At 44.3% G+C, this 11232-nt stretch overlaps 1 protein-coding gene across 1 annotated transcript; it reads left to right on the top strand.

Annotated features, from left to right (window-relative positions):
- Nucleotides 1-8941: 8941 nt before the first annotated feature.
- LOC142970813 (potassium voltage-gated channel subfamily A member 1) lies at nt 8942-10900 on the top strand. Its single transcript, XM_076111250.1, has one exon. It carries the CDS (start codon nt 9058-9060, stop codon nt 10834-10836), a length of 1779 nt encoding a protein of 592 aa, XP_075967365.1. The 5' UTR covers nt 8942-9057; the 3' UTR covers nt 10837-10900.
- Nucleotides 10901-11232: the final 332 nt, after the last annotated feature.

Below are 11232 nucleotides of genomic sequence, written 5' to 3'. Positions count from 1 at the left end.
CAATGTATTTACCCAAAAAGTCATGAAAAATGTGTGTGTGGGTTTTAGCCATCTTGTGGGGACATAATTGTGATTACACACTGACATTGTGGCGACTTTCCCTCCTTATGGCGACAAAAGCTAAGTCTCAAATAACGTAAATAATTAAATTTTACAGTGAAGATTTAGGGTGAGTCTCAAGGAATTAATATAATTAATACTATATTCATATTTCCGTCTAGACTAACAAGACTGAAAACGAATATCACGAGACTATTCACGTACACTGGGCATGCGGGTGCCGTAGTAAACAGGAAGTAGATTGGTTGCTTAGTTAAAAAGTCGTGTTTGGTACTTAAGATCTTCCTCTATGAACTCAAACACATATTTTGTGGAAAGTTTTAGAAGTTTTATTTTTCAAACTTAGTTACGGCGCTGCAGGTCTTGCAACACTTACAAATCAAAGTTTATTAGATTATGGGTCCATAAATGTGGTCAACACACATTCTCACTCGTTTCCTCGCTTCCGTTGTCGTTGTTCTCACTTGAATTTACTGCTTTTGTTCCTTTACAGTTTCTGTGAGGACTTCACTATAATGAGCAACAATAAGGAAAGTCCTCCGTTTTGTGTATGTACAAATATATATATATACGTATACAGTATATATACATACAAGCACACATATACTGTATATATATATGGACTGAATATGTGCTTACATATCTATAGACACAGGTCTTCAAAATGTATATTGGGACACACACACAGATAGTGTGTGTGTGTTAGAGAGCAGATGACTCTTAATTCCTGGCTTTTCCCTGATGCTGTTGACTCTTAATACCCTCGTCTGGGAGAGAGAGAGAGAGAGACAGACAGACAGACAGAGAGACAGAGAGACAGGCAGAGAGACAGACAGACAGAGAGACAGACAGAGAGACAGGATCTGTCTGGGATTTGAACAGCTGTCAATTAAAATCCCTCGACACAATCCACCTCTCATCAGACCGACATCAGCAGCACACACCCTTTACCTCCCCTCCTGTCTCACCCACCTACACCTGCACACCCCCCCCCCCCTCCCCCATAGTGCATGTGTTTGTGTATACATGTATATATGTGTGTGTGTGTGTGTGTGTGTGTGTGTAGAGCAGAGCTGAGGCTGTTGTTATTGCTCTGAGGCTGTAATCCTCTCTCCCCCCTCAGTCTCTGTTCAGTTATTGTAGCTTTGGCTGTGTATGTGAGTGTGTATGTGTGCGTGCACGTGTGTGCAAGGGTGTGTTGTTAATATCCTCTGTAGGCTGCTGTGAACAAGCAGAGATTTTCTTTCTGGTGATCTGGGTTCCTGAGGGCTTTTGAACACACACACACACACACACACACACACACACACACTGGGTAGGGCTTTCCCTCCTCCATCCTCACCACCTCAGTGTGTGTGTGAGTTGTGTGTGTGTGTGTGTGGGGGTGGGGGGGGGGGGGCTGCATGTTAAAGCTGGAGGTGTGATTCGTGACCAGTGGAGGCCGATGATTGGCTCTCGGTTCCTCCAGTCGCAGTTATTTTCCAGTTCACTGCACACACACACACACACACACACATGCATGTACTTGTGCATTTGTGAGGACCCTCATTGCCATAATACATTTGCTTGTTTCCTCCCCGAAACCTAAATCGTGACGTCTTGTTTTCCCTCCTTCGTGGTTCGGATGTCTTTAGTTGAACCGTCCTTTATTAACAGGTTTTCAGCACAAAGATAAAGGACGACATAGATAAACATAAACGTCATACCATGTTGCTCATGTTGCTGCTTCGTAAGATACATTGACTGTGAATAAGAAGTGAACGTTGTCACTGTGAGATTGTGGACTTGTTTTGAAGCCTTGAAATCGCCATTTTGTCCTTCACCATCTTTGTTTTTTTGACTGTCGCCATCCTGTTTTTTTAATACCAGAAGTGACACTAGAAGGTGGAGCGAAGTACAACTGAACGCTGAATAAAAGACGTTTCTCAACCAAAATGTTACAGTTGGCTCTCATGAAAACACAATGTGAAAGGATCAAAGACAACTTTATGGTCTGTTTGACTCTAAATGGACCATAATGTACTAAATGAACATCATGCTGTATTGAAGAAGACTTGAAACTAGAGATTGAGACCATAAACTCATGTTTACAATGTTTACTGAGGTAATAAATCAAGAGAGAAGTAGAGTCATTTTCTCATAGACTTCTATACAACCAGAGGAGTCCTCACTTGCAGGATGCTGGTCCTCTCAAAGATAGATGTACACACACACACACACACACATACACACGGAAGGTGGATACGTTGGAGCCCATTTTAAACCGCTGCCATCTTGACACTGATGGCCAATTCTCCAAAACAGAATGTGAGCAAGCACAGATAGGTTCCTGCACGACAAGTAGAATCAGGACGACACACAAGCAAGGACGTGATCGTGTTGACGGAGCCGCCATCACCGGCCAGACTGAAATGTCTGTTTTTCAAAAAACAAACCAGGACCTGAGTGTGTTTTCATGGTTTCAGCTGTGAATATTTAACGAGCCCAAACATCAGATTGTGTGAATGTTTGGGTCGAAGCTAGAACTCGGCCTCCTCCTCATCATCATCTTCCTCCTACACATCAGCATCTGCTCAAACGCTCGCTGACAGATCTTCACCAATCACACTTTAAAGAAACGTCCCTCGACCTCATCAGAACAGGTTTTAAATCCGTCCTCGGCTATATATCACAGCGCTCATTTACAAATCCATTTAGCAGCATCTGCAGCCTTTTTTTCCCTCTGCACATAATCTGTGTGCATGTTTTTTAAGCTGCGGGAGGGAAACTGTTACTTTAAATGACTGGCATGCATGACGTGGTGTCCTTGATTTTCCTGCTTGCACATGTCCTCTCTGTGTGTTATTATGCAGGCATCTGCTGTCAAGACTTCTTAAACTCATCGCGGCGTTCCTCCCGCTCTACCCCTCTCCACGCCACTCTCTCCATGCAGCCGCCCTGAGCCCATAAACACACACACACACACACACACACACACACACACACACACACACACACACACACACACACACGGTGATGGGAGGTTAGTGAAGCTCCCTCAGGTGTTGGGGAGTCTGACTCAGGCCTACTGTCAGCCCCACAGCGCCGCCCGTCTCCTCACATGCACCAAATCTGACGTTTCACTGCTACTGTATCAACACACACACACACACACACACACACACACACACACAATAACAACACTCTCGGGAGCAGATCTCTGCTGACGGGTGCATTAACACGCTATTTTATCTGATTTACTTAAAAGAGTGTTTGACATTCTGGAGAAACGCGCTTGTTCTCTCTCTGACCCCAGAGAGGCAGATTGATACGTCTCTCATGTCGTTGCGGTGAATGTGACGCTACAGCCAGCAGCCGGTTTGTTTTAGCGTAGCTTAGCACAAAGACTGGAAACAGAGGGAAGCAGCTAGCCTGGCTCCGTCCTAAAGGGAACAGAATGTGGTTTGTTTAACGACTTATAGTCCGAACTCTGCAACAAATGTTTCCCTAAATGATTTTTTTATTTGGCACATCGTTCCTCCTCGTTATGAATATTATTATATTCATGCTGAACACCTGTTCACCTGTTTAGTATTTATCCTTTAACGTTGACTTCAGAGCCTCCGCTTCCTGTTACTGCTGATTGTTTTGCAGTAACTGTTAAATAATAAATGTAAATATCTCATTCTTCCTCCAGCTCATCGTGGATGTTGTGAATCATATCTTTGATAAACAAAGTAATGCTGCTCTGTGATGAATACAATCATATCAATCAAGATGCATCTTCGTCAAGTCATGAACACAAACACTGTATTCCGACTGATAAAGTTTGGTTGAATGCTTGATGTGAGGTGATTCGATTCTCCTTCATCGCTGATCCGTTTACTTTCCTCTGCTCATCACGCTGCACGTTACTGTCATCTCTATGAATCCTGCTGCATATCATCAATACCTGCATTTACTGCACATTTCTATCCTTTTGATATTTAGTTCTTTGTGTAAATGATACTGTTTACAATTCACAAATACTTCTTCTTGCATATCGACGTTTTTATTGATGTTTGTCATTTTATGTCTATTTATACACGTGTGTGCAGTCCTGTTTATTCTTCATCTCTCTGTGTTTCTGTGCCATTAACAGTAACTTGTTTACAGACACACCAATAATAATAATCATAATATAATAATCTGGAAAGGATGTATTCCCTCCACCTCCTATGTTCTCCTTCCGTGCATCATAATAAACATTAATCAGGTTATAATGAGCAATATTTAGACATTTTAAATGTTTTTTTAATCCACAACCTGAAAACATTTCACAGAAAGAAATAAAGAAACTGAACTGGGATGAAGTGAAGGTTCCACAACAACAACAACAACAACAACAACAACAACAGCAACAACAACAACAACAACAACAACAGCAACAACAACGTGCTGTCTGAGGGTTTCCTGATCATCTGGAGCTTCCTCACTCTGAAGCCGCTTGTTGTTCAGCAGCGTCTGTGATTAACCAGATTGTTTGTAATTTGTGAGCCGTTTGTCGTTGCGGATGCTGGTTGTTAGCGGTTACCTGTTGTTATGGTTACCGTTTCCCTCTGTAACCGGCAACAAGACCTCGAGTACCACACACACACACACACACTGGGACATTAAGATAAGTTCAGTTAACATCAATTCAACACAAAGCAGTTTCTAACGTGACAAACGTCGACGTTCAGCTGATTTTGAACCCAAACGTTGACATTGTGAGAAGAAGACTGATGATGACGAGCATTCTGCTGTATTACAGAAATATATATGTTTCATCTCAAACACATTAAAGTGTGCAGAGAGCAAACTGCTGACGTAGTCAAATAAAATAGATCAGATGTGTTGTTATCCTGAAATCGAAGAACAGTTTGAGATATTTGAGCAGCTTTTGTTTTTGCTTTCAGGGTTCAAATTTGTAGAATTTTTAGCACAACATAAAAACACAAATAAAAATAAATTGTGTTTGTTATTACAACATTATCTCAGCTCTATTTGATCTTTTTGTTACGTTATTGCTGAACTTACAGGCTGAACAGATGTTGGGAGATGATTGTTTTACATAACCTGACAATCCAGATTGTTCGTTACAGTTTGTTTTCTCTGAAAAAAGGGCGGGCACTTTCTAAACAATACTTGGCAGGTGGTTGGATGAACTGTCTGTCAATCAAACTCAGGAGACGAGAGAAAACATCTTTTCCAGCGTCGTTCTTTGCTTTTCTTTCAATGAAGAAATACTGCTATTAGCATCGATGCTAACCTGTTTGATGCGTTGAACGAGCAGTCGCTTCTCTGTGTCGTCAAACGTGCCTGAACCTAACAACCAGTATATCATCACAGAGAACAAATACAGTCAGCCTCAGTTATACTTTCTACACGAACACGAGCCGACCACAACCTGTCTATCAGAAGTGGACGTAGTCGTCGTGACGTCTCAGTTCTTGGACGGATGTTTTGAAGCCTCAAGTTCGGCGTTTTCGCCGTCGCCATCTTGTTTTTCACAACCAGTGAACAGGAAGTGACCATATATGGACTGAGGAGGAGTGACGTAGAGACGCCGTATACATCTCTGGTAGAGACCTGTCAATCACTGTGTAGCCCCGCCCTAAAGCATCCCCTGCTTTATGGTCTGTTTGACTCTAAATGGACCATAATGTACTAAATGAACATCATGCTGTATTGAAGAAGACTTGAAACTAGAGATTGAGACCATAAACTCATGTTTACAATGTTTACTGAGGTAATAAATCAAGAGAGAAGTAGAGTCATTTTCTCATAGACTTCTATACAACCAGAGGAGTCGCCCCCTGGTGGACACGAGAGAGAATGCAGCTTTAATTTGGCGCAGATTTAAACTTGCACAAACCTTTGTCAGATAAACGATCACTGAGTCTTGGAGACGAGACTAAAATATTGTCTCTGCTTCTAGGACACGAGGAGGGAGGACAGCGTCCTCTCTCATATCTCCTACCGTGTAAAGTCCTTTAAAATATATATATACAAAGCGATTTAAAATACTCAGAAACACACATAATATGCACATATACATGAAAACATACGTGATAAATAACCTCCATCTCTGAGCTCAACTACAACAACAAACACTTGCTCCCTTGTCTCCTCCTTCCTCGGTTTACGAGCTGCAGTTTCCCGTTTTTTTTTTAAAATCCGCCCGTCGTCCGCATGACAAACAATATAAAGTTTATTGTAGAAACATCCTAATGGCTGTATCCAGTGCGTGAAATCGCAGCGTTGCCAGTGGCCAGTCTCACACAGTGAGCTCTAGATGCTGGCGAGTTATTATTCATGGCTGCGGTCTGAGGACAGAGCACTAATCCAGGGGCGGGGAGATGCACATAGTTCTTATCATGATGAGGCTGCAGCATTAGATAAGGAAAGGATAAATATAGAGCCCGTGCTTTGTTTTCCTAATCCACCCACGGGGCGAAGAAACTAACCTTTTAAATAGGTCACCTTCTCTGCTTTTAGAAAAGCGACGCACTCAGGCTCTGTGTGTGTGTGTGTGTTGTCCTTTTGTGCAAGCCAGTTTGAGTTGTGGATGTTTCAGAGTGACTGCATTCTGAATCGTCCTCAGTTAAAAAGGGTCAGTTCACTCAAATCACACAAAAAATACAAATGACCACGATGCATGTTTTTTTATTTTGAAGTGCATTGATTGTGTAAAACATATTTTGTGCAGCGTTATGCTAGCTGTTTCCCCCTGCGTCCAGGTTTTATGCTAAGCTAGGCTAACCATGTTGTGACGACCTGAAGTGTTCCTTTATTCATGTCTTGTGACTATAAGCAGGCTCAGGCATGACTTCGATTTTTAAACACAAAACAATAATATAATATACTTTTATTATAAGAAATGCGATCCAGTTTGTCCAGAACAATAATTTCAATAATAAACATTTTCTTATTTTATCGTGGTTTTATACATTCAAGATGAACTTTTGCTACGATGTAAATTAAAACTCAACGTTAGAAATAGTTTACTTCATTTAGAATTAGCTACGAGCTAATTCTCTGTTTTCTGTATTAGCACCTAAAGAAACACGACTCACAGTATACGACAACGCTTCATATGTGCAGCGAACATCAATAGAAATGAAGAGAAGAGCCTCCAATTATCTCATTATTATTATATTCTCCAATAATAAAACTGAACTCAACAGCAGCTGCAGCCGTCCTTTGCTTTTGTGTTTCTTTGTGTTATTGATAAAGATGAATGAAGATCCCTGCATGACTTCAGAGGGTTGATGTGCTGCTGGGTCTATAGAATAGAAGGACTTGAGTCTGTGTGTGTGGAGGAAAACAAAAGGACCCGGAAACATCCGGAGACCCGGCAGAGAGCAGAGTGCGGCCCCGGGGGCCCCGGGGGCCCGAACCCTCCGTCCACGGAGGAGAAGAGGACTCGGACACAAAGAGACCAAGTGAAGCGAGTCCATGGACGTCGTCATGTGGAAGCAGCTCTTTGTGTGCATTGAGGCTCTGAAGTTATATAAGATTCAGGGAGAGGAAATAAAGCACAACAGGAAATATATAATATGTATAAAGAGTTACATTAAAACACATTCATCATAATACAGGTTGTAAAATGAAAATGTGGAGACAGAGCTGCTCACCAGACTCCTGCTCTAAAGGATTTAGGATAAAAACATTGTAGCACGGCCTGTAGTCTGACAGTCACCGCTTCATTCAAGACTAATGGCACACAAATTCTAACAGAAATCTGTTGTGTGGATATGAGTATAATATCTATAAACAGCTGGTGGAGCTAGTTCTCAAGAAGCTTCAATCAAAGCGCCAACATGACATCATCGTTTATTCACTTATTGATGCATTTTGCTTTTATTTTACGCCTCAACTCTTACTTTAGTTTAAACTAGCGATTATTTTAAGCACAGATTGAAAATGCACCTAAACACACGTACTGCCCGAAACAGTCCAGATGAGATGAACCTTTATTCAGGTGTCGCAGAAGGACAGAAATAACACGAGACATGTGATCGTTAGCTAGAAGTAGGCTATGAAATAACAATAGATTAAAAATAGAAACTAAAAAGATCAGTTAGACTACAAAGTGTAATGCAAACAGTTCAAGTTCAACTCTGTGATGTTACACATAAAACTATGAGAAGAATAAATTCAGGTCAGGATGGTGTTCGGTTGAGTGCATTTTCTTAAAGGGACAGTGTCCTAGATTTAGTGCCATCTAGTGGTGAAGTTGCAGATTACAACCGACAACTCACTCCTTTAACAGACTCACTCAGGTTTAGGAAAATATCGTAAAAAATACGACGTTAGCTTTAGAGAACGCTGGATGAGAACAGTTTGCAGTGTTTGGCAGACGGGACTAAGATTAAGACTCATTCCAAGGTAACAAAAACACAAGAGATTCAGTTTCAGTTGATTATACACCAATGAAAACATAGTTATGAATATTATATTTAAATCTTAAAGTTGAACGGATAGTTTGTAGCAGAAAATATCAGCTTACATTAAGTATTAGTCATGTTTGTATTTTCATTCAATAAATAAAAAAGCTCTTTATAACTAATCAGACAGACATGAGACAGACGTGAGACAGCCTGTCTCACGTCTGTCTCATGTCCTCAGACATTTTCAGAGGCAGCTGAACGTTCTGAGCAGCACTTTTGAGTCAGGAATAATCATTACAGCTCTCTCTCTCTCTCTCCCGCTCTCTCTCTCTCATCCGGGTCCTCTCGCTCTCCTCCTCTCTTGTGGTTTTAATATTTACTTCATCCACAGCAGCAGCGGCTTAGAGCCTTAACGACAGCAACACACATGCACGTGAAGAGGAGCAGCTCCGTGAACCACCAGCATCCATCTCGTTATTCTCTATTTTATAGGAAAACTAACTTTTTTCTTTTTTTTGGTTCCTGAGATATCGGAGAGGATGCTCGCGCTCCGGATCAACAAGTCTCTCTGGTTTTTCACACATTAACTGTGGATGGCTGCGGAATGGAGATAGCCTTGGTGAGCTTTGAGAACGGCGGCGCTAAAGGGAGCGGTGGAGGTGGAGGAGGAGGTGGAGGAGGAGGAGGCAACAATGCCGAGGAGAGCTGCCGGAACGCGCTGGATGTCCCTCAGCCGGGCTTCGTTCAAACTGGACTTGGAGAGGACTACGGTAAAGAGCTGATCACCCGGGGGAGTCCTCAGCAGCAGCAGCAGCAGCAGCAGCAGCATCATCCTCATCATCATCTTCATCATCTTCATCAGCAGCAGCAGAGCTCCTGGAAAATCAACGACATGAACAACACTTTCAGCTGCAGCGAGAACACCATGGATGCGCTTTTACGCGCGGACCACAGTCCCCATCTGTTCGACGAGGACATGCTGGACATGAACATGGACACGGAGAGCAACGAGAGGGTGCTCATCAACATCGCCGGGCTCCGGTACGAGACCCAGCTGGGCACCCTGAACCAGTTCCCAGAGACTTTGATGGGAGACCCCACCAAGAGGATCAAATACTTCGACCCGCTCCGGAACGAGTACTTCTTCGACCGCAACAGACCGAGTTTTGACGGGATTTTGTATTTTTATCAGTCGGGGGGGAAGATCCGCAGACCCGTCAACGTGTCCATCGACGTGTTCGCAGATGAGATTAGGTTTTACCAGCTGGGGGAGGAGGCCATGGAGAGGTTCCGCGAGGATGAGGGCTTTGTAAAAGAGGAGGAGAAGCCGCTGCCTCAGAACGAGTTCCAGAAGCAGGTCTGGCTCATATTCGAGTACCCGGAGAGCTCCATGCCAGCTCGGGGCATCGCCATCGTGTCTGTGATCGTCATCACCATATCCATCATCACCTTCTGCCTGGAGACGCTGCCGGAGTTCAGGGACGAGAGGGAGCTTCCGGTCACCAGCCGGATGGACAACAGCACGGCGCCCCGGCCGTCCCTCACCTTTACGGACCCCTTCTTCATCATCGAGACCACGTGCGTCATCTGGTTCACCTTCGAGCTGTTCGTGCGCTTCTTCGCGTGCCCGAGCAAGTCGGAGTTCTCCAAGACCGTGATGAACATCATCGACATCATGTCCATCATGCCTTACTTCATCACAGTGTGCACGGAGCTCGCGGAGCAGCAGGGCCAGGAGCACCAGAACGGGCAGCAGGCCATGTCCCTGGCCATCCTCCGGGTCATCCGCCTGGTGCGGGTCTTCCGCATCTTCAAGCTCTCCAGACACTCCAAGGGGCTCCAGATCCTCGGGCAGACTCTCAAAGCCAGCATGCGGGAGCTGGGCCTCCTCATCTTCTTCCTCTTCATCGGCGTCATCCTCTTCTCCAGCGCGGTGTTCTTCGCGGAGGCGGACGAGCCGGAGTCGCACTTCTCCAGCATCCCGGACGCGTTCTGGTGGGCTGTGGTCACCATGACGACTGTGGGCTACGGGGACATGAGGCCGGTGACCGTCGGGGGGAAGATCGTGGGCTCGCTGTGCGCCATCGCCGGCGTGCTCACCATCGCGCTGCCGGTGCCGGTCATCGTGTCCAACTTCAACTACTTCTACCACCGCGAGACGGACCAGGACCAGTCCTCCCTGAAGGACGAGCCGAACAGCGGCCGAGCGAGCCCCGAACCGAAGCGGAAGGGAAGTAAATCGTCGACCAAGTCGCAGCAGGCCGCGGAGAACAACGACGCGACCGCTTCGGTGGAGAAGGCGAACATCAAAGCGAACAGCAGCATGGACTTCAAGAGATCCCTTTACGCGTTCTGCTTGGACACGCGGGAGACTGACCTGTAGTCCTGCAGGCCTCTCTTTAAAAAAAATAAAAACTAAAAACGACTAAAACCCATATTTGTTTAGAATAAACCCCCATTAATGGGCTCTTAAGTCTTTGCACATAGACAGTTGGAGGATCAACACATTTGCAATCCTGAAAAGTTTTAAGAGCGACGGGGTTGATTTATAAAAAGCGCATTTTAATCCTCATCCGTTAGTGGAGTCCTGAACGGAACCACGGTGCATGTGATGCAACACAGCGGCCCTTTACAAACACCTCGTGGACTTTAGAACTCGTGGAGGAATTTAAAATGGGACACGTGCTGCAGATAATCAAGGACAAGCAGGACTTGGAATAATTACTCGACATGGCGAGCAGGATTATCAGGAGCGAGCAGACTCTTGTATTAAAGAAAA

This window comes from Anarhichas minor, unplaced genomic scaffold (assembly GCF_050575085.1).
Source record: "Anarhichas minor isolate MPS153535 unplaced genomic scaffold, ASM5057508v1 ptg000044l, whole genome shotgun sequence".
NCBI lineage: Eukaryota > Metazoa > Chordata > Actinopteri > Perciformes > Anarhichadidae > Anarhichas > Anarhichas minor.
This window is presented reverse-complemented; position numbering and strand designations above follow the sequence as displayed.